This window comes from Pipistrellus kuhlii, unplaced genomic scaffold (assembly GCF_014108245.1).
Source record: "Pipistrellus kuhlii isolate mPipKuh1 unplaced genomic scaffold, mPipKuh1.p scaffold_m20_p_3, whole genome shotgun sequence".
Taxonomy (NCBI): domain Eukaryota; kingdom Metazoa; phylum Chordata; class Mammalia; order Chiroptera; family Vespertilionidae; genus Pipistrellus; species Pipistrellus kuhlii.
In genome coordinates, this window is record NW_023425529.1 from 10343825 (window position 1) to 10368710 (window position 24886).

General features: G+C 38.4%; 1 protein-coding gene across 8 annotated transcripts in view; it reads right to left on the bottom strand.

The window, feature by feature from the left end:
• Positions 1–24886, bottom strand: part of UTP20 (UTP20 small subunit processome component) — a 91981-nt gene that overhangs the window by 44963 nt on the left and 22132 nt on the right. For all 8 annotated transcript variants that reach the window (XM_045587607.1, XM_045587608.1, XM_036454935.2 and 5 more), the window contains exons 15-27: positions 23580–23685; positions 21593–21743; positions 20920–20982; positions 19433–19591; positions 18280–18356; positions 17512–17591; positions 17042–17282; positions 12514–12696; positions 10123–10213; positions 8900–8985; positions 8216–8341; positions 2963–3129; positions 898–1106 (exon numbers count right to left, since the gene is read on the bottom strand). In XM_045587607.1, coding sequence (XP_045443563.1) covers positions 898–1106; positions 2963–3129; positions 8216–8341; positions 8900–8985; positions 10123–10213; positions 12514–12696; positions 17042–17282; positions 17512–17591; positions 18280–18356; positions 19433–19591; positions 20920–20982; positions 21593–21743; positions 23580–23685 — 1739 coding nt within the window. The remainder of the gene's footprint in view (positions 1–897; positions 1107–2962; positions 3130–8215; positions 8342–8899; positions 8986–10122; positions 10214–12513; positions 12697–17041; positions 17283–17511; positions 17592–18279; positions 18357–19432; positions 19592–20919; positions 20983–21592; positions 21744–23579; positions 23686–24886) is intronic.

A 24886-nucleotide genomic window follows, 5' to 3' on the forward strand; every position in this document is an offset into this window, starting at 1 on the left:
TTAGCCCATAAAGACATTGTTTCCCTAAACTCCAGAGTTTCCTTATGTTCACACACCTATTTCAACAGAGCATACTAACTACTGTCTTGAATACAACTCAGAAAATATTTACTGAGCAGCACTATGTGAAGTCTCTTTTTTTTTGCAGCTGGCTAGCTGGCTTGTCTTGCCTGGCCTTGCTTCTTATCCATAGTCAAAACATAGCAAGTACAGCAATCAAGCATTTACTTTTTTTTTTTTTTTTAATATATTTTATTGATTTTGTACAGAGAGGAAGGGAGAGAGATAGAGTTAGAAACATCGATGAGAGAGAGTCATCGATCAGCTGCCTCTTGCACACCCCTCACTGGGGATATGCCCGCAACCAATGTACATGCCCTTGACCAGAATCGAACCCGGGACCTTTCAGTCCCCAAGCCAACACTCTATCCATTGAGCCAAACCGGCTTTGGCAAGCATTTACCTTTAAAAGAGCTCTGGGTAACTGTTGTCAAAACAATGATGATGCTAACAGTACTCTATTCATTCTCCAGACATCCAGATATATGAGCATTGGAAGATGTCCTTCATTTCTAGGCTCCTAAAATTAAAACCTAAGAAACATCAGCTCAACTCCGCTCTGCCCGACTTTGGTTTCTGACATGCATATGGAACTCACTCTCTACTATTTCATATCCTTTTAAAATGTACACTTGATATAATTTGCATTTTCTGACCATACATAAATACTGCTAACAATGAAGATCTCCATTATATGAAAAACTGTCTTAAAGACACTTTGCATAAGACAGATTTAACCTGAAAAGGTGTGAGGTATTCAAGTCCCAACCAATTTCCCATATACAACACAGACTCTTCCAAGCCCCCCAAAAAGCATATACAGAGGATCTCTCTCACCTTTTCTCGTTGGTCAAGGATGTATGACACAGTCGCTGTCATGCAGAGCAGTATCTGCAAGATCTTTGGTAGGTATGGACTGATCAGATGGCTAATGTTCTTCAATACTATGTCAAGGCTATTTAAGATACCATGCTGGCGACCTACAGGAAGAACTTTAGACAAATCCACGTCTTTCACTGCCTGGATGACTGCAGAATGGCATTCTCCTAGGGAAACAGAGGAACAGAGATATCATGTAAAAGGCAATAGTAGTTTATTATCTTGTTGTAGTTACAGCTTATTGTTGTTATTATAGATTCCTTTCAATTCCCCTCAATAATACAGCATTTTCTATTGTTATAGTAATTTATAGATGATAACATACTTCCCTCATCGATTTTCTCCTTCTGTTCCTTACCAAATGTACAATGAGCTAGGTATGTTAGCTTTCACTAGTATTATCACTTTATAGATGAGGAAACTGAGGGATAGGGCAGTAAGAAACTTGTGACAAAACTAAGTCTCTAAGCCCAATTCTCATCCTAATTATACTATTCTCGAAATGCAAGCTATTATGTCTTTTATTCCATCTAGAAACACCCCAGCATTTTCTCTCTCAGCTTCTAATGACTATGCTGACTTCAGAGTTTCATAGAAAATGTGTGGCTACATTATAAGCTCCTGGAGGGCTGAAAATCAAATGTTTTATTTCTCTTGTAGCCTTTGGGAAATAAATGAAACAACAGTCCTTTATAAACTTATTTCATAATTTACTTAAAGGACTTGAATTTTTATTGCATAAGCTTTACTTCTAACCAAATGGTATGAGATGATAGCTCGCTGATTCACACACCTAAGTGTTACATCCATGAGAATATCATTTATAGCTGCCCTCTTAACTGGAGGCTATTACACTGAATAAAATCTCATATTCATTACAGCCAAATTCCCTCACAGAGCAACATTAAGCTGAGTGAAAACCTTTTGAGCCACTGGATCCATTTTCCCAGAAAAAAATACAAAACAAATGCCACACATTACCCTACAAATAAATATATATGTTTGCCTAAAGCAATTATGAAAGTGGATTAGAGGTTTTGTAGTAAAAACGATCTGGACTAGAATTCTAACCATTTCCTAGTTGCGAGGCAATGGACAAAATACTTCCTTTTCTAAGCCTCAGTTTCTACATTTATAAAATGGAGGCAGCCGAAACCAGTTTGGCTTAGTGGATAGAGCATCGGCCTGCGGACTGAAAGGTCCCAGGTTCGATTCCGGTCAAGGGCATGTACCTTGATTGCAGGCACATCCCCAGTAAGAGGTGTGCAAGAGGCAGCTGATCGATGATTCTCTCTCATTGATGTTTCTAACTCTCTATCCCTCTCTCTTTCTCTCTGTAAAAAATCAATAAAATATATATTTTTAAAATGGAGGCAAAAGTTAATGAAACCTCATGTGGTTGTTTCAAGGTTTAACTGAATTGTCTGTAAAGGGATCCGTTGTAAAATCTATCATGAAGTTAGTGCTTAAGAAACGTTAGCCATTACTATTAATTACTAACATGCACACCAGAGAACATATCACAGAGCATTGCAGCTCACTGAATACGTATTACACCCACTTCATTTAGACTACGAGGTTGAGAACAGAGATTATAAATACTCTATTTCCAACAGAGTTTTCGGTTATAGGAGGTATTCAACAAATCATTAATCCGTTCATGAATGATTTAGTGAATACATAATACCAAGACAATTAAGTTTAATTTTGTAGCATTCTTTAAGATTCTTAGGAAAAGCCTATTCGTTTTATGTAGATGAGCACCAGTCTCAAGGCCTAACTGTAAAGCAGCAATAACAAAATACACATTTTCTAATCAGGGGATTCCTAACACATGGGTGCCTATCTCCAGCTAATCCAATCAAAGTTTAAAATGAATTGCATTTCAGCCAAAAAGTCCCCCACTGAGGTTGGGAGGAGCAACTCCATCAGAAAGATACCAAAGAGAGGGACACCTCGCCTGAAACATTAGAAGTCTATAGCAGACAACACGCATTCAGAGTGTCAGGAGGTTGACAGCTACCATTCTTGAAGTGCTTCACAGGTTCAAACAGCAGGTCTAAGAATATTTGGATCTCCTCTGGTTGGGACCCAGCCAGGAACCTCAGAACAATGGCCATGCGGGTGCCGGAAGCAGATTTCCCCTGAGTTTTACTTCCAGTCTTATTCTTCATTCGTCCGTACAAAATCCTAAAATGTCAAAAGAACATTACTTTGTTTGCACTTTAACCCTAAAACACAATACTAAGTGTTTTGTTTTCCTGAAAAGGGTAGCATAGCAACTCAACAGGTATAAATGGATATACTATGAAACAAGGAAGAATGAAATAGAATTCAAAAATTAAACATAGAAATTTAGTTAAACATCAACACACATACACACAAACAAGGCTAAGGGAAACAGGAAGAAGGAAATAATAAAGAAGAAAAAAGTGCAATTAAAGTATGTAAGCAAAAGGTAAGTCTAAAGAAAGAATGAAAACAAGTGTATATAGATTAAAAGGAAATAAAATGAGAATACAAGTACAATAAGGAAACTAGAAAGATTTCAATTAAATGGGTAATTTTCTAGGAAAATCATATGTATAAATAAGCAAAAATAGGCTAGTAATCATGAGTTGTTGTAGTAAAATATAGGAATGTTAACAAATGCTTAAAGAATGTGAGAAAAGTTAAAAAATGTTTGAGTTAACTTAAAACTTAAATTCTTTTTTTTTCTTATTATTTTTTTTAATAAATCTTTATTGTTCATATTATTACAAATGTTCCTCATTTTTTCCCCTTCCACCAGGTTCCCACCCCACCCTCTGCCCATTCCCCACCCCACCACTTTCCTCATCCATAGGTGCACAGTTTATGTTCAGTCTCTTCCCACAGCCCCCACTCCCCTTTTCCCCGAGAATAGTCAGTCCACTCCCCTTCCATACCTCTGATTCTATTATATTCAACAGTTAATATTGTTCATCAGGTTTTTAAATTCCCTTGGTTTTTAGATTCACTTGTTGATAGTTACATATTTGTTGTTCATAATTTTTATCTTTATTTTCTTCCTCTTCCTAAAGAACCCCCTTCAGCAATTCATATAATTCTGATTTGGTGGTGATGGACTCCTTTAGGTTTTTTTTTATTAGTGAAGCTTTTTATCTGGCCTTTGATTCTGAGTGATAGCTTTGCTGGGTAGAGTATTTTTGGCTGTAGGTTCTTCCTATTCATCACCTTGAATATTTCTTGCCATTCCCGTCTGGCCTGCATGGTTTCTGTTGAGAAATCAGCTGACAGTCGTATGGGTGTTCCTTTATAGGTAACTACCTGCTTTGCTCTTGCTATTAATATTCTCTTTGTCTTTTGCTCTTGGAATTTTAATTATGATGTGTCTTGGTGTGGTCCTCTTTGGGTTCCTTTTGCTTGGGGTTCTGTGTGCTTCCTGGACTTGTAAGTCTATTTCTTTCCTCAGGTGAGGGAAGTTTTCTTTCACTATTTCTTTTAATATGTTTTCGGTATCATGTTCTCTCTCATCTTCTGGGATGCCCATAATTCTGATGTTGGTTCGCGCTTGAAGTTGTCCCAGAGGTTTCTTACACTATCTTCAACTTTCTGGATTTTCTTGTCTTCTTGCTTCTGTGGAGGAGTGTTCTCTGGCTCTTTGTGTTCCAAATCTTTGACTTGATTCTTGCGATCTTCCATTCTGTTTTTAGGACTCTGTATAATATTTTTTATTTCAGACAATGTATTCTTTATTTCTAGTTGATCCCTTTTCATATCCTCATAGGTCTCGTTTATTTTATCGGCCTTTTCTAGAGAATTCTTGAGAAACCTTATAAGCATGGTTTTGAACTCTATATCCAGTCGCTTTTTGTCCTCCATTTCTTTCGTTTGTGATCTGTTTCCTTGTCTCGGCATTTTCGCTGTTTTCCTGAGTTGGTAGGGTGGCTTTGTGTGTTAAGGTGTCCTATATGGTTCAGTGGGTCAGCCTACCAGTTATCTTGGTGCATCCCTTTGTGGACTTCCTTTCGCCGCTCCCAAGTTTCTGCCTTACAGCCCAGATTCCCTCCGTATGAGCTTGGGTCTCCAGGGTCTGGTCTAGAACTGGGGTTCAGTGCAATCAGAACTGGGGCTCAACTCAGTCCAGAGCTTTTATCTCCTTCCCGCTAGGGAACATCAACCAGGCACTCGGCCGCCCCTCCTCTCCCCACATGCCCACTGTGTCTCCGTACCTCAGGCTTTAACAGCTCCTCTGATTTTCCTTCTGGTTTTCTCTTTCCTTCTAGTTGCAGAATTTCCAGTCAGTCAACTTTCCAGTAGTTCTGGATGATGTCCACTTTATATTTTAGTTGTATATTTTGAAATTGTTGTGTGAGGCTGCAGTAGGCGTTTACCCTATGCCGCCATCTTGGTTCTGTCCAAAACTTAAATTCTGATACTGAAGATACATTCCCCACTGCCCTGAAGCGTGTGTATTGAGAAAAGGATTTGAACTGACCCAGAGTGACTTGAGTGATGTACTCTCCTCAGCTCCCTCTCTGTGTTTAAGATTAACATATGTGCATGGACGTTAATCATTGATAGCCATCTGGGCTGCTATGGGTACCAACAAGCTTTAATAATGGACCCCTGCCAGCCAACGATGCTTGTCTCGTCAAGACATTACAAAGGCCCCTCCCTTTGTCGATCTGACAAGCTTCACCGCTCCATGCTCCTCTTTCTGCCAGATGACAGAATGGCCAGTAATCCCCAATTGAGACATGAGCAAGCTCTTGGGAGAAGAAGGCCAGCCCCTTGCACCCGGATCAGACCAGCCTAGCTGCCGGACCACAGAGGACACCACCACAGGGATCCCTAACGAAGTTTGTACCTGCAGCCGCTCAGGAATTTGTGTGAGTAATAAAAAGCTGTGTGATTTGCAACTGCATATGCTTCATGTGGTGTAATTCCTCCGGCAGTTAAGTGAATTAATTTTCATTTAAATTAATTTAATTTAAAATTAAAGCCTTTGGTCTTTTTGGTCCTAAGCCTGCCCTCGGTCCTGCTGATGCAGAGCAGTCTCTCCATCAGCAACTACTTGAATGTCCTAATTCCTGTGCAGTTAAAGTTTATCTCAAGGGATGCCTTAGATGAACTTCCCAGATCCTTTCCCGGGGTCTACATAGGACATGAATAAACATGGAACTCATGTAGTTTTACAGATATATTTTTTAAACATTCAAGAAAAAACAATTTCCAAGAGAGAAAGCAAGAAACTTTTTCATTTATGAAAGGTGATCTAACTGTGATAATTGAGAAGGGTTAAGGGGCAAAACTATATACTAGTCTTCCTGTGAACATAAAACACAACATTTCTAAATACATTATCCAATGCTATATTAAAACAAGATAAATAAATAAGGATTACTCCAGAAATGCAAGAAAGAATTATTAATAAAATCTATTAGATTAATATAGGTCAATGGTTCACAGGAAAAAATTATTATATGCTTAATAGGCATTCTAATAAAATTTAACATCCATTCCTGACGATGTACTAAGTAACTTAGTAATAAAAGCTACTTTCTTAGCATGATAAACTTTCTGACATAATGTCTTAGTTGTATTAGCAAAAAAATTTTCATTTTGTGAACCTCTGAAGTGTCTCAGAAACAGCCTGGCAAGAAGGAGCAGACACACTTTAAAAGTGGCTGTTCTCCCTGGCTGGTGTAGCTCAGTGGTTGAGCATCGACCCCAAAACCAAGAGGTCGCTGTTTCAATTCCCTGTCAGGGCACATGGCCAGGTTGTGAGCTCAATCCCCAGCAGAAGCCATGCAGGAGGCAGCTGATACATGATGTTCCTCTCTCATTAATGTTTCCACCTCCTTATCCCTCTCCCTTCCTCTCGCTATAAAAATTAATTTAAACACACATATATTTTTCTTAACAAGTGGCTGTTCTATAGATTGACAAATGTGAGAGGGAAGGTGGGGTAGATGGGAAGAGATTAACCAAAGAATGTATATGCATAACTCATGGACACAGACAATAGTGCGGTGAAGGCCTGGAAGAGTGGAGGCAGATGCAGGGTGGAGGGGGTCAATGGGGGGAAAAAAGGGGACATCTATAATACTTTCGACAATAAAGATAAATCCTCCTCTTCCCTTCCTCCCCCCCCAAAAAATAAGTGGCTGTTCTAGAAGCATTACTGTTACATCAAGGAACAACACAAGAATGATCACCACCACCAGCAGTACCATCACCTCCACACTTAGTTCTTCTAGGCTATGTAGGCAATATGAACATTTGAAAAACAAAACAAAACCAATACAAAAAAAAACCAAAACACAAAAAACAGAAAGAGATTCTATATTATAAAAGAGAACACAAAATTAATTTGACCAATATTTATTACAGGCCATAGAGTTCACCTTCTAGCTAGGGAAATAAGAAGAGCTATGTTGGATGAATGAGTATAGTGAAGAAAAATCAAGAGAGGTAAGGGACTAGACTGATAAGGGTGTGACCTTATTTAATGAGGTCAGAGAAGGCAGCTCGAATAATGATTCTAGAGATGAGGCTGAGTGAAGACGAGTTAACTGTTATGTGTTCCAAGCAGGGGAATGGCAAGTCCAAGGACTCGAAAGTGGGCTCTGAGGGCACGGTAAATGGAAGAGATACTGTTACAGAGGCCATTCGGGACTAGGCCATTCCAGCCCCCCTAGAGAGCAGTAAGGACTTTCTATTTTATTCTCAGTAAAATGGTACCTCAAATGGTTTAAATTGACTGAAGACTGTTATTCGCTATTTTTTTTTTTGAGCAAGAAAATCCAATGAAAAACATTAAAACTAATAACAAAGTTTTGTGATAAAATGGTTAAATAAGTAACACAAAAAGTCAATACCTTTTATATCTCATATTTCGTTACATACCAAATAAAGGAATTATTTTTACTACTTCTCAATAGTAAAATTAAGAGCAATATTAAATTTCACAACCACTGAAAGACCTATAATACTATTAATATTCACAATTGTTTCTGTGATCCACCTTAAAAAAATCAGTTTTTAGCCAGGCTCAGTGGTTGAGCATCAACTCATGAACCAGGAGGCCACAGTTAAATTGCTGGTCACAGCACATGCCTGGGTTGTGGGTCGATTGCCAACAGTGGGTGTGCAGGAGGCAGCCTATCAATGATTCTCTCTCATCATTGATGTTTCTGTCCCTCTTTCCCTTTCCTTTCCTCTCTGAAATAAATAAAAAACATATATTTAAAAATATAAAAATAAACCAGAATTTAAACAATACAAATACCTCATCAGAACAGGAAACAGATCTGCTCGGTGGGCTGTTTTCACTATTGTATTATCTTCCGAAATGCTAAAATGCACTATCTCTTCCTTAAAGCTTCTGTCTTCAAGCAATCTCTGCAAATTTTCCCTTTAAAAATAGAATACAGCAGAAATCACCACTTAATAATCACAGTACTTTTTACAAAATTGCAATATAATAAAGTACTATAGTCTATAAAGTAGTTGACATCCACAAAGGAAAATCTTCATAGAAATACCTCCCAAAATGATAGGTTCTCAATTTTTAAAAGATAAAAGGGATTATAAAGAGTTAGACTTAGTTAATAATTAAGCTGTTTCAAAGAGCATAATACAAAAGCTTTCTTCAGTTTTTAAAGTGATTGTTATGATTTGCTTAGTCACCAAAATTTTAAGACATTATATAAGCAAGGAAAAATGACATAATGTCCTCAATACATATTTTTAAATTAATATTCTTTCCCACCTTATTATTATGTATATGGAGAAGCACTCTTAACAAATAAATACACTTCCAGTTTTAATTTCTTACCTAAAATAGCATTATTATTTCCTTAGAAAAGAAGGAAATCCAAGGCCTTAATAAAATTATTTTAGAAGAGGCTCTTAGGTAGAAAGATAAAAATCAACCAAAGAAACAGCATTTCTGTAGTTTCAAATAACTTACCTATAAGGGAGAATATGTGGATGTTTATATGTCATTATGCAATCCAGGGTTATTTTTTGTACCATCTGATCTTGGTGGAGTAACAACTAAGGATGATATTTCATAGAATAAATCAATGAAGTCTCATACTTGCATACCATGGGATAGTAATGTATATGTGTTAATCTATAAAACTAGGTTTCTTAAAATTCAAATTTTTAGATGTGGTTTCATGCCGATTCCTGACAAAAGCCTAACATTTCCCTGAGGTTAAACAAGGATGAAGAAAAGATGGGCAAAGAACAAAATAAAAACAAAACTCTAACATCTGCATCCCGTATACCAGACCTTCGGGTCTGTCAGTCTCTTTGCCAAGACCAATTCCCTACACAATTGGGATTTACACCAAATGAGCTGGTCCTGTGCTGAGCAAAAGCTCTTGATAAAACTGTGAAGTTAACAGCTGTCGGTATAACGCCAGGAGAGACCTGCTCTGAGGCCTCTCTGATCATCCAGTTCAGAACTTGGCTTCCTGTGGTCACCTGAGACTTGAGCTTTACAAACAAATTAGATCTGAATTTTGGGAAGACATGGATAAGTTCTGCTGAAATGCCAAAACAAAATGCTTCATCTAAAAAAACATCCAAATGGAGAAAGAAAATTCTGTTTCCCAGATGGCTGAAAATGACATCCAATTTTTACTCAGCTTCTGACATTAAATTTTTTTCTTCAATCTTTCCTGGAATTTAGGGTCATATACTGTGGCTGTTAACAGCCATTCTGCCAACTACCTGCTTCCACTCAATATAACAGGTCCTGAAATTCCGGCCCTCCATCAGGCTAACTTACCAAGAACTGAAAAGTAGCCAACTGCTGTTGGCACAATATGCACTACCTTCCAAAAGCTACTTCCCAGGATATAATTATGTTAATACAGCCCATCAATGTTTGGTCACTCAAAATGCTTTTAAAATCAACTAAATCAGTACTGTCTAATACTGTTTCTCAAGATTCAGAAAATATCTATTAGTTTAAAATATGTATATTTTAAAATATTATAAATATTTTAATACACACACACTATAAATATATGTTTTAAAATACTGTAAGAGGTATTATAAAAATATTATAATGCACACAGGGCTCTATTCAACAATTATTGAAAACCTAAAAGTTATTTTGACAAAGAAAATGGAAAAGAATAGTTCACAAATAATTGCAGAGGCAAGACTTATTTTACTTACCTGAAGATAGAGCTCATATAATTTAGATTCTAGATACAAGGCCCGTGGATTCGAAAACTTAGAGAAAACTTGCAAATGAGCGATTAATTGCCTTAAAAAAAATTAAAGAAGAGAGATTATTTTCTTTAAATTAAGTTTCTCTGACAATTATTCCAAAAACCTTGGCTAGGTCACAGTACCCTCTTATATAATGAAACACCAATCAAGGTGCTGAGATGAAAGTATTTTGTAGATGTTAACATCTACAATAAAGGAACTTTGATAAGAGATTACCCTCAATGATGTGATGGGCCTCATCCAATCAGCTGAAGGTCTTAACAAAAATAGATATTTCCCAAAGAAGGAATTCTATTACAAGAGTAGAACAGAAATCTTACCTTTCGGATTTCAGACTCAAGATTACAGCGTCAAATCCTGCCTGTTTCTGCCCTGAAAATTCTGACTTGCTGGCTCCTGCAACCATGTGACCCAATTCCTTAAAACACATCTCTTTATCCATCCATCCACATATTCATTCATACATAAGCATGCATGCATCGCCATTCCATTGGCTCGGTTTCTCTAAAGAGCCCTGACTGATGCAATGGCCATCGTAATTACTCATCATTGGGTGCTTGCAGCTTAACAATAAACTTCTAAATGATCCTACTGACACATCCGCTCCTCTTCCACCAGTTATGAAGTATTTTTTATGTACCACTTAGCCTTAAAGAGCCAAAGACAACAGGAGTTAATCTGCACATCCTCACTAAATACTTGCCAGTGAAGGATGTGTTCCATGAACGATTATGAACTTGGACTATGAATATACTGACATGGCACCAAGAACATGATTTTCAACCATGGTATATATTAGCAATACCCTAGGTCTGGCTACAAGGAACAGAAAAATTAAGGCATGGACCTCATCCTATAAGAGTTTCTGATTTTCATGAAAGATATGTAAAAAATTAATAATTCAAGGCAAGGAGTAGCCCCATGATAGAGGTATAAATGGCTGTTATGAAAGATTGAAAGAGGGTGAAATTACTTGCTGTTTAAAGGACAAGAAAAGCCTCAGTAAGGGACCTGTGTCCTGAAGCACAAACAGTTTCACTTGGCAGAAACAAGGCAGGGACACAGTAAAAAGAAGGAAGGCTCAGGGTGAAAAAGGAAGAGGTCTGACTGCATGACTTACTCATTTGTTCACCAAACAAATAGGACTAATATTGTGCTGGCTATTAGCTGAAGGAGATGAAGAGGAAAACAGCAATGTGTCTTAGAAGTGTGGGGAACAGACCATTCACAGCTGTGAGAAGGCAGAAGCAGAGAAGGAACTTTAGTTGCACGAAACTTGGCCCTGACCTTTCTTCTTCTGGGTTTTACATTCCATTTCCATAAGCTGGCGAGCCCTTCCCTGCCCTAGCTGCTGGCAAACTTTTGTCTTTCAAAGGCACCTTATACTTTGTACAAATCTTCTTCCTTTTATGGTAGAATTAAGTCACTTTTTACAGTGTACCCATAACTCCTTTAAATATATTTCCTCTATAAAGATGTTTCACCAGGCATTCGACCCTGCTTCCTGCAATGCAGAGGCTAAGTACCGTCCATATCTGCAGCCCAGCACTTAGCAAAAGGCATTCAATACAGTTGATTAATGGGCAAACTAATAAATGGCTCATGGGAAAAATTCAACAAACAGATGTAGGTTGAGATCTAAAGTATTGTATATATATAAAAAAAATAACATAGTGGCACCAAATCCAGTGGATCTCTGACACCTCAATTCAGATGATTTTCAAGTTGCTGCAGTAACTTCCACAAGCATGATCATTTCTTACTTTTCTAAGGTTTCTAACAATTTAGGTAAATGAGTTACCCACAGGAATAAAAGATAATATAACAGCATGAAGAAAAGGTAACCAGAAGGAGACAAGTTAAAAGACAAAGCCAAAGTGCTGACACGCTCATTTATGAGAGGACAGATGTTCCATTACTCACTTCCCTAGCACACAAACACGATGCCCTGGCACTATGAAAAGGCAACGACACAGGTCAAAGACCATTCTGGGCAATATCGTGCATAGAAAAAGCTTTCATTAGATGATTCCAGCTCTAATATTCTATGGCTCAACAAGAACGAAATAAAAAGCAAACAACCCAAATGCTTAGAAGATGCCAGTTTTCTTTGGGCTCTAAAAAAATAAATAAACAAAATAAAAAATAAACCCAGTTGGTATTCACATTTGTTCTTAATGAAGACCATCCATTCATGTTGGTCCATTGTTATAGCACTTATGTAAAATGTAAATAGCTATTTGAGCAGGTGATCTCGTCCAAGGCCATTTCCCATCAAGGCCCAGAGACTTAATCCCTGTTCTACCATGGTTCATGGTTCAACGCTGAACTTACTTGGTTGCAGCTCTTCTTGTCGTTTTCTTCTGTGAGGGTTCATCTTGGGGCATCTCCTCTTCCACCAACTCTTCATCATCTCCAGCAGCAGGTTCTTCTGTTTCCTCCTCTGCCACTCCTTTGTTTTTTCTTCTCAGATCCTGGGTTGGAGCGACCTGCAAATCTGCTGGGTAATACTCGTTGCTGCAATGGAAAGAGTGACACAGGGCAGATGAAGCTGAAATGTCCTAATTCTGTTTGTGACAGACATACATCCACAGTTCACAAAATCACATGTGGAAGAGACTTCGAGGCACTTAGTCAAGCCTCTTCTAAAACACTATTTTATTGTAGTCCATCCCTTGGAAGGACCCTACTTCACAAGTCAATCACTAACTGTGGAAGACAGCCCTTCGTTATACTGTTGAAGATATTTGAAATGTCTACTTCGGATTGAGCTGAAATCAGCTTCCCTGTCACTGAAAACACAACCAGGCAGGAATAGGGGTGAATTACAGTAAATACCGTGGTGGGCAAAAATAGGTTTACAGTTGTGAGTACACAAAACACAGTTTATGCTTGTGCTGTTATTTATTAATTATTATATTTGTATCACAATTATAAACCTACTTTTGCCAATTGTTGAATTGAAAGCATAGCATTAAGACCATGTTGGTCACTTTAAAACCAGATACATTCTACTTTGTAGAGGGCTGTAATGAAATTCAGTCCTCTAGACATAGGGACTGACAAAACAGATGGAACTACCAACTGCATAGCTTTTGGGGGCAGTCACAGACTCAACTGAATGTCCAGGCAATAAAAACCAGTAGGTCTTTATGTCTGTCTCCTCTAAACTAAGCTTGTGCAGTTGGCATTCACATTTGTTCTTAATGAAGTCCATCCTTTAATTTTGGTCCATTGTTGCAGGTAACTAATATCTTGAAGGCTGTCACTGTCATTCACTTCATTTGTTTTGTATCACTTTAACTCATCCATCCAACAATTATTGTGTGTGTTTTTTTGTATCTTTTGTGAATGGCTCTAAGTTACAGATGAAAGGGAATTGATCAGATATGAAAGTAAAAAATATACGGATACAATAGCATGTTTTAAGATACCATCGTACAACACACCTGGAGGAAACGCCAGGTTAATACACTAAGCCACAACTGGAGGGCTGAGATACTACCATATTCAACTTTGTGTTCTCACCTAGCAATATCTAGCAATTAATAAATTTTCAAAAAATGGATGAAAAAATTAAATGAGTAAAGTTGCTCTGTCAGCTATAAAATGATTTAATAACATCCACATTACACTCTCAACATTCAATTAATCACATGACATATCTTTAACCTTTATCACATGCACAGCACACTCACTCATTTATTAAATTTAAGATAATTCACACAAAGCACTTACAAGAGTGTATACCTAGCAAGTATTCATTAAGTGTCATTGTCACCTATTACTGAGATGTTTCTGCCAATGTTAAGTCATTTGTTCCTGAACCCTGATATGATTCTTCTCAGAGAATGTTTACAAGAGATTCACAAACTGGCTCTAATATAAAATTATTTGACACAGATTTAAAAAGGTAAATTTCTAGCAAAAATTAAAAATAAAAAGGCATTAATAGATTTCATTGCCAGGATTAAAGGTGACATTTGGGTTTTCCATTAGTTTGGATCATCTATCAAAGTATTATTTATAGGTAATCAGTTTCAACTAGTCTTAATGTAAACATTTTTAAAAACTGTATATTTTTCATCTCTGTCTTCTTAAACGCAAAGACCCACTTCCTATTAAAGGCTCCTTTCTCTATCCCCATCTCACAGCGTCTTGTACTATTAGAGGAAGGTTTTTATTCTTAGGCTAAAAAGTAATCTATTTCTTTCATGAGGGAAAAACTTAAAAAATTAACAAGATAGGGAATTCATATCCTACTAACACCATTAATACAGCTTGCAAATGCAGAGCCCTTTGCAATTCTCAAATAACTAAAAAACATTATTTCATATGATCTTCAAAACAAGGCAAGGAAGTTAAATACCACTGTCCTCATTCTATAAATAAATTAAAGACTAAAGAGTTATGTGAAAAAGAGAAAATCATTACTCTTCTACCAGCCCGTCTACTGACCTGCCCGCATCTTGCTTGTAACCTTTGCCAGATGAATTATTCATGGAAACCTTTTCACTTATGCAAGGATCCTATTTCCTCTTAACTATTCAAGGACATGGCGTTAGTACTTATATCCCCTCCTGCATGCAAGTTTACCCCTCCTTTCTGGATCTTTCCTAGCAGCATTACATGCATACACACTGCTCAAATCTTAAACAGCAACCCAACAGCAGCTTTCTCTGCTCCCACATCTCCTTCCACCTATATCTGCGTCTTTTTTTTATTTACTTATAGGAACTGTTCATACTTGTTATTTCCATTTTTGTTTTCCATTCTCTCTTAAACCCATTTAAATCTGGCTTTCAGCCCTACCAGATTAACCCAAACAACTCATGTTAAGGTCCCTCCAAAGCAAATGATCAGTTCTTATTCTTCATCGGACTGATGTCTCAGACACATTTGATTCCACTGATCACTCCCTTCTTGAAATCCTTTCTTCAAGGAATACTAAGTGGTTTTGGTTCTTCTTTTATCAGTCTTTCTTAGCCTCCTTTGCTGGTTCCTTATCTTCTAATCTCTAAATATTGCTGCAAGTCCTTAGAAATCTTTCTCTAGATTTGTATGCACCTGTGTGATTTAATTCCCTGCCCAAAATTTTAAAAAACTCACCTATACAACGATGAGTCTCAAATTTATCTTTTCACCAAACCTTTCCCTTGAACTTTAAATTCCAAATTCAAGTACCTACTTGACATCTCTATTAAATGTCTACTCAGTATCCCAAACTAACATATCTACAAATGAACTCCTGATCTTCCCCACAAATATGAAAGCTTCTGCATTTCTCCCAATCTCAGTAAATGGTGACTCTCTTCTTCCAGTTGCTCAGGCCAAACCCTGAGACATCCTTGATTCCTCCCCTTCCTCCTTCCTACACTGGCCCTCAACCCTTCCCAACCCCATCCCCTCCAGGATACATCTGATCTGTTGGCAAATCAGGTTAATCTAGTTGCAATTATTGAAAATATCTTATTGGTATTTTAACATATTTAACCTTTACCACATGCACAGCACTGTAACCTTGTCATGTGGTTAATTGAATGTTAAGAGTATAATGCAGATGCTATTAAATCACTTTATAACTGACAGAACTAGATCAGTTATATCAGTCCCCTACCCTTTCCACTGTAACTGAATTTTGTTACAAACCTCTACAACCCAAGTATGAACAGTTCTTATTAAAAATGTCTTATTCAACTACCTCTGATTATCTGCACTACTGTAACGTTGGTCAAGTCTCCCATCATCGACTTTTCCCCAGATTTTTGCAATTTCTTCCTAACTCTCAACTCTCTCTACTCCTGGTATCCTAGTCTATTCTCAACATAGCAGCCATAAAAACTGAAGTCATGTCATCCTTGTTTAAACCTTCCAGTGGCTTGGCTTCCCATTTCACTGACAATAAAAACCAAAGCCCTTGCTATCACTTAAAGTTCCTATACAACTTGGTCTCCTGTTAACCTTTTGTCCTCATATCCAGCTACTTTCTCCTGGGATCACTGCTGTAGCCACTCCAACTTCCTTGCTGTTCCTTGAACAAGCCTGACATGTGGTTCAGAGCCTGTTTGACTTAAACCTATATTATTTTCCCATGTAATGAAACAGTGTTAGAAAACATACATGTACTGTGCTACATACATTCCTTATCTTTAGTTTTAAAGCAATCTGATTCTCACACAGCTTATCTAGTCAAAACAGAATAATGCTTCAGAACATTCTTATTATTTTTTAAGCCTACATTCCTCAACATCATGGAAAACATTCAAGAAGCTCAAAACTGAATGGCTGGAGTTGAGATACTGAAAAGTATTTTTAAGCTGCAGGCAGACAATAAAATAATGAGCAAACAGGGCAAGAAATAGCAAACTCTTTGTGCACTGAGCTAACTCAATATGGCCTTAAAAAAAAAAATTATCATTAAAGTACATGCTTAGAGAGAGGAAATGAAAGGAAGAGAAAAATATTGATTGGCCACCCTCTGAAAGAGCCCCAACCAGGGATCGAACAACCCAGGCATATGCTCTGACCAGGAATTGAACCAGCAACCTTTTGGTACATAGGATGATGCTCAACCAACTGTGCCACTCTGGCCAGTCTTGATATAACCTTTTTTATTTTATAACCTGGAATTTTTTATTAACACCATTTGTCAGCTGGTTAAATTCATGTATAGTTAAATGGTGAACTAAATTAGTTTAGTTGTTAGCAGACAGAGCCAGTGTTTCATAGATGTGCCAATGATGTGCAAACATGACAGACATAAAAATAACTGGGCCAATTTGGGAGCTTAACACTTTGTACCTTCTCTTCCAGGTACTCAGGATACACTACCAGGAACATATTCCAAGAAGAGAACACTTACTTGATGAATCTCAAGAAAAGCGGGGAAAGCTCCCTGGACCGTGGCTCTACCCTTTCTGGGAATTTTGCCAGAGCTCGCCACAGCAGGAATCGGAAATTTGTATGGTCCAGTCTTTCTTGACAGTTGGTTTTCAATGCTAACTGCTCAAGATACAGCGCTCCAACATCTCCTTCTTGAGTCTGCTCCCAACTTGCATCTCCTATGAACTTCTCATCTCTTACATCGTTTTGCAGCTCTTTCTCTGAAAGGAAAAAATGTCATCAGAGTCACCAGAAAAATGTCAGCATTTGTCCTCAGGTCAGGATATTCCTTTCTCTAGCAATATAAGGAAACAATAAACTGCATCCAAAGGTTATCAAAGATAACACACTTCTTTCTGTTTCCCAACTTCATGTGTAATGAAGCAGTAAAAATGAAAGTTAAGCAATCACTTTTCTTCTTCCTGTCCCACTTGATGCTTCTTTACATACCAGCATGGGTAGCTGCTTTTTCTAGATGTTCATAGTAGACGTTCCAAAATTTCTTATTTTCCATTTCATGTGCATGAGAGCTAAAGAAAAAAAGATCACCAGACAAAAGATGTGATATGATCTTTATTCTGAGGTATCTTATTGGAAAAAGAGTGAAAGGAAAGGATATAACTAAAATGTAGGGTTATAAATTATTTTGTATTTTTCTATAGTCTTCAAAATGCCTGCATGGAACAAAGATTATTTTTATAGTTATAAAGTACTAAACAGTGTTTTTAAAAACCTAAGTGATACCCATAAGAAGACTATTTTTAAAGGCACAATAATGGGCATGGGGTATGAAGTATGGCCTATTAAGGGAAGGAGTGGCCTCTATTTAAAGAAATTCCTTTTTTTAAATTAAGTTTGGCTCAATGATTCAATATATATATATATATATATATATATATATATATATATATATATATAAAATCATGCAATTATACAATACTTTGTATTGAAAAAATTCAACAATACAGCTGTATCATATAAAGTAAAAGGAGAAAGTCCTCTAAAGTTATTTCAATGTACAAAGAAATAGACATATAACATTTGAACTATTGAAAAACTTGGCATCAGAGAGAATAAATTCATGTTTGTTTTTTCTTCACCTTATCCCACAAAGGATTTATGAGAGCCATAAATCCTTTAAATCACACCTAGAGGGAGTCTAATTCTGGCTCCATCATTCTGCAGTAGTTAAAATGTAATAGCTTCATCCATGCTTACCTTATGAGTTCAATAACAGGATCCCAAAGAGCACTGAAGTTAATATACAACATGCCTAATAAATAACGAAGCGGCACCTGCAATTACAGACTCTTTTAGTAAGTGGATAACAAACTACGATAGAGCGGCACTAAGATGCAAATATCCCAACTCAGACATTGGATGTTGGCAAAGGAGCTCATGCTTTATAAAAGTTGTAGGTACCAATCTGCAAGCTGTAGGTACCAATCTGCAAGTCAGTGGACAATAATTTTCCATCTCTTCCCCAAAATGTCACTTGCTATTTAACACAGAAAAATCACTAAAGCAAACTTAGTATTCAAACTCACTCCAGATGTTCACGCTGAAAGGAGATGTTTAAGTGTACAGATCTGACTCACGATTGAATTCCCTCCTAACAAACACTGCCAGCTTCATCGCCTCATTAGACAAAACTTGAACAGACATCCGTAAAGTACAGATGGTGAAGAACCCAACAAGTCTGCTGGGAATGGCAGCTGCGGCTTCGCAAGCAGATGTCTGAGTTCTCAAGACTATGCATTAAAGGAGTCCACTCACAAGGTCTAGTTTTCTCAGTCACCTTTGGCAGTGACAGCCATGACCAGAATCCCATATGCTAGGGAGGCATCATGTAGAATGGCAGTTCTAGTACTATTTGGGGGTGGGTGCCTGTAGCTGTTCTAGAAGCAGAACATAACACAGGACACTGATATATAAATCAGAGCAGGAACAGATTGCTCTGATTGAAAGGGGAATGCCTCCACTTGGCCTCCCTCCCACAGGGATACGTGATGTATCTGCACGGGTCATGGACAGAAAATCCCGAATACAGAAGGTAGAGGCTGACTTCGTGGGGCAGTGAACAAGTCTGGAGAAGAATACAGGCTTTAAATTCGACATTGCATCCTCTGCTGTCACTAGCTACCTTCTTTCACCAACACATCTTCAGAAGGGGGACAGGAAATTATTTCCACTGTTGACATGACTGACAGAGCCACCTAACTCAAAGCATCTAAGGGACCCGAGGACTTACCTAGTTATAAAAACATTTTTGGGGGTGACTACTTGGTATGCTTCTCTTTTCAAAAGCCAGGCAAACAGATCTAAAAGCATAAGTAGAATTTTTTTCCCCCTAAAAGGTGGTGTTTTATACCTCCTGTAACGGCCCGTCAGGGACTGCGGTCTGCACCACATCGTGCCTGAGCTTCCTCAGGTGGAGGAGCTTCTCTCTGTAATCGTTCACCGTCGCGGGGACGAGTTCTGCCTGGCGCAGCACAGCGAAGGCGGACTGCCGCTCCGAGAGCCCGTCGTCCTGAGCAGCCGGGAAAACGGGGAGGCACGTCAGCTGGGGTTTCCCAAAAAAGCATTAAATGTGACCAAAGGTCTAAAACGTAAAAACTGGGATGTTAATGTTTTAAGTTAAATAAGCAACACTTTGGGGAGATGGGTGGGAGGAGGGGGTAAATGATTCATTTTCCCCTCACACCACTTTACTCTCTAGTAGATAAATTTAGGCTTAGTATCTAGCACAGAAATGATAAGGAGAAGAGGAAAGTAATTCTCAAAATGATTCAAACTAATTGGTAACATTTGTTTAAAAAAAAAGTATATGGCCGAGGCCGGTTTGGCATCGGCTTGGGGACTGAAGGGTCCCGGGTTCGATTCCGGTCAAGGGCATGTACCTTGGTTGCGGGCATATCCCCAGTGGGGGGTGTGCAAGAGGCAGCTGATCGATGACTCTCTCATCAATGTTTCTAACTCTCTCTCCCTTCCTCTCTGTACAAAATCAATAAAATATATTTAAAAGAAATAAAAATTAAAAAAAAAAAGTATATGTATTTTCACTAAATAGTTCTATCTCTAGTAGAAGTAATTTTTCTACCTCAAGAAGTAATAATTTTCATTATGGAAATATTTAGTTATACAAAACTGTATTACTAGAAATCCTGAAAAACTGTGAGCAACTTAATGAACCATTCACCAACAGGGAATTGGTTAAACAGGATATTTTAAACTGTGGGCTGCTATTCAAAACTCAAAAGAAATGAGGTAGGAAGAGAGGCACTGATATGGAAAACCTTCACACCACCATTAGTTTAAATTGTGTATGTGTACACAAAAGTCTAAAACAATATTCACCAATTAACTGTGGAGTTTTAGTGGTGGCCTTGTTGGCTGGGCAAGAATAAGGATTTTTTAAAAAACTCAATTTTTTGGTAGCTATTTACATAGTGTTTGAATTTTCTATGAAATTACAATCCTATATAATAAAAGCCTAATAGGCGAAGGTCCAAACATTCGTTCGACCATTCAACCAGTCGCCATGATGCACACTGACCACCAGGGGGCAGGTGCTCTGACCAGTAGGTTTGCTTGCTGCTGGGGTCGGGCTGATCAGGACCAGATGAGACAGGCTGGAGCCCTCCTGCAGTCCCTCCCTGGCCCTAATAGTGCACTGGTGGGGCCCCTCAGCCTGGCCTGCACCCTTTCGCAATCCGGGACCCCTCGGGGGCAGGGTGTTCATATTAGTGACTTTTATCTCTGAATCCGTGCACTGAGCCTCTAGTTTTGGAAATAAAAATATATAGTAAGTTACATTTTTTTAAAAAATTACCCAAATCAAAATACCAGTTAAAATACCTCCATTAGTTCTGGAAGTCGAACCTCAAAGTGGTTTAGGATCCTTATTGTCAAAAGCCGAATCTAGAGAAAGTAAAAGGCATGTTTCAAACTCCAAAGTTTAAACATAAGAAACTGTTTAATGGTGAGATATTTTATAGAATTATGAAAAATATACCACTTGTCAGTGTAATATAAGTATATTCTATCTCTTATTTCATGTTCAACACCAACACACACCTTATTCAAATGGAGCACTTAATGACCAGACTAGATGGGAAGGGAAGGTTGGCTATAAAACCATGTTGTTTCTTTGAACTGTGACACTACAGGCATTTCTGTAAATAAATGCAATGAACTTATTAAGCTTACAATTCCATAGACATCAGTGAGTTTTATGTCTGAATAATCTATTCAGGTATCTCTATACACCTCAATGAGCAGCGGAATCACCCAGAGGGCTGTAAAGCCCCCACTGAATCAGAACTGGGGTGTTGGGATACCGAATTTACATTTTTATTAAGCTCCCCAATTAGAACTGCTGCCCACAGTTTGTAGGTCAATGCTCAGAAATCACTGCTTTTAACGCAAATCAACCCTCAGCAGCACTCTCTGATTAAGGAGCTGTGCCAGCCACTGGCAATACACCCACAAAAAAAATGAGAGATGGGCGCACACCACATGAGAGCGTTACCTTAGATATACCAGTTGAAATGTTTGCTTGTAACTTGGGAAATAATTCCATTAAAGCTTCTTCGGAAAGCGGCCCTTTGCAGCCACATAAGGCTAATCTCTGATAATAGAGATCAGCCAACAGCAACACAGATGGCTCCAAAGGAAACATTCTGCAACAAGACATTTATTAGACCCAAACTGTCCCGCATGGCCCAGAGCATTCAGACTACAACAGAAACCACGGAAAATCACCACTGGTGAAGGAAACGTAGAAAGAAACAGGTACAGGTTTCACGTGGACATGCAGCATCACTTTAGAGATGAATCTGAGGCCAGTGACAGTGAATGACGTGCTCAAGGACACATAGCTAGTTGGAGCTTATGCTGTCTTTGCAATCTATCTAGCTGTTAGTAACAATGACACTGAACTAACGAGGAAGCAGGACAGAGGGTTCCAGCACACAGGCTCTGGGGTGGGGCAGCCCCAACATCCATTAACATATAATGCTGGACAAGCCGCTTAACCTCTTGGTGCTGCCCTCCTTCAGCAAATACTTACTGAGTGTCTATTATGAGCCAGGGGCTTTTCTAGACACTGGATATAGCAGTACACAGTAGGTTAAGTCCCTATCCTCCTGGAGCTTGTATTCCAATAGGGGAAGGTAGCCGGTAAACAAATGAACTGTCAGTATAAGAGCGATGAGTGTGGTGGAGAAAAGTAAATCAGGGAGAGGAAGCTAGACTGAGAGCCTGGGTAGTGGGGTTAGAGGGGAGAGGGTGAGGGAAGAGGAGGAATCCTATTTGATACGGGGAGTAGTAAATGGCAAATGTAAAGAGATCCTAACTGGTTTCTTTATTCCCCTTCAGTCTCTTCTCAGTACAGCAGCCAGGATGATTAGGCCTAAGTCAGCCCCCGGCCCCAAATCCTTCTCTGTCCCCTTAAACTCGGAGTAAAAGTCAAGGCCCTACAAAGGCCAGAGGTCACACACTACTTGCCACACCCACCTCTATGTCCTCTTGTGCTTCTATCCATTCCTTGCTCTGCTTATCCACATCAGTTCCTTGTTGCCAGCACCCTCTTCCCACCCCCTGCCATGGGCACACAGATCTCCCCGGGTCTGGAAGAGAGAGTGCCTGAGAGCCCTGACATCCTCGCGGCTTGCTCCCTCACCACTGCCAGGCTTCTGCTCAGATGTCTCCTTCTTGGTGAGGCCTTCCCTATTTAAAACTGCTGCTGTCCCCAACCTCCAGGCTCCCCTGTCGTCTGCCTCTGCTTTAATTTTCTCACCACCACCTAACATGCTAGTTATTTTACTTACTTATCTTGTTTACTTTTGTTTGTTTGCTTGTTTGTTAGCATGTTAGTTCCCTGAAAGCAGGAAATTTAGTGATTCTTTCACTATGTCTTCCTGTGCCCAGAATAGGGGGCTGGCGCATGAGAAAAGTGAATGAATATTCATGAATAAATCTGTTTTTAAAAAGCACGGGAATAAAATGTTCTGGACTTCGGAAACGGAAACAAACTAGTTTACCAGGTTTCCAGAGGCCTTTTTTTTTTTTTTTTTAAAGGAGGCTAACTCCAGTAATGAATGGCTAATGGCCTGTGCTACTACCCAAACCAGAGCAGGCTGGTATATAGTATAAAGAGCACAGGGAAGTTTTCTGACATGCTGATTATGTCAAGGTGAGAGAGAACATTAAAGGAGCAGGAAAGTGTATGTTGGAATCACTCAACAAGTTACAAAAGGTAAACATTGTGCAATGTTATGGATGGGAGTAATCAGCATGAAATACCCTTTACTAATTCTACTGTAATTCACACACAGCAAAATGAACCTGCATATAAAGAATCTCAAGAATTGTATTTATTTTAGTTGGAGGATTTAAATCAATTATGAATCTCCTATGTGAATACAGCTCAGGTATAAAATGTCCAAGATTTCACAAACACAGACACTTTTGTAGTTTACTTTTCATTAAGGTAAATGGAGGATGTGTTTACTCACAATACTAAATTCTTCACACGTTCCACGGGAACCAAATGAAGAAGCTCGGAAGATTCTTCCAAACTCAGCAGAGTATTTACAGCTTGACAAAGAACAAACAAGTTTCCTAAACGCAGAAAAACAGGAGAAACCACAGTACTTATTTCTTTGACGCAGTAACTACCAGACATCTCATTTATCTGACACTTGCCATGTATATGAAATTAAGTTAAATTTGAGCCTTCTAAAGAATAATTTGTAATGTCAGAATTTAATAGAAAGGAACTAAAAGAGAATGCTCCAAATTACATGTTAAGTTTAGAGAAAAAATATAATCAGAATTAGAGAATAAAAATATATGGTCCATTAACTGAGAGGAGGACGAAATTCAATGGTTCCACTGACTGTCATTATCAAAATTAGAACTTAGGAGGAGAGCAGACTTGGACTTTTGAAAAGCTAAGACTATCTTTGTATAAAGTTCATGTTGATTTTATGTCTCCAATTTAAAAGAAGTCACATATCCAATGGCCTACTACCCATAATCCACTTAGTTAATATTAATTATACACTCATTTAATCCTTGACCAGATGTTGGCAAGCTATAGCCAACAAGTCAAATCTTGTAGGTAGTGTGTTTTTAAATGGCTGTCAAGATAAGAATAATTATTTACATTGTTAAAGTTTTTTGTTTTTTTTAAATAAAAACCAAACAGAAAGTACCACAAATTTGAATGTGGCCCACAAAACCCAACGTATTTACTAACTAGTCCTCACATAAACATTTTACCAAGCCCTGCTTCAGACTTGAGAACAGTGCTGCCCAACAGAACTTCCTGCAATGGTAGGGCTGTTCTTAATTATGAGCAGCCACAGTACAATATGGTAGCCAGTTGTCACGTGTGACCGAGCACTTGAAGTGTGGTGAGCTACCTTATTCTCCAATATATCTGCTTAGTTTCTAACACAGAATATAGCACATTAATAGTTGAATGAATGAATGAATGAATGAATGACTACTATTAGGAAAAAAATACTGTGCTAGACTAAAACAAAACCCCTATGCTGTTCTCAGGCTAGTGAGGGGAGAGGTACAAGCTTATTCCCAGGAACGGAGTTTTGGGTAGATGGCCACATTCCGCCTGGAAGAGCCACGAGGGCCTTCCTACAGGTGTTGTGCTTGAGCTGAGTTTTGAAAGATAAGTGAGAGTTCACCAAACGACACAGACCTAGCGAGAACTCTAGGAAGGACAGCATGTCCACGGGCAGCCAGAGAGTTGGGAAAGAAAGTGTGTTCTTAAAATCAGCAAATGCCTGGAACAGAAGGG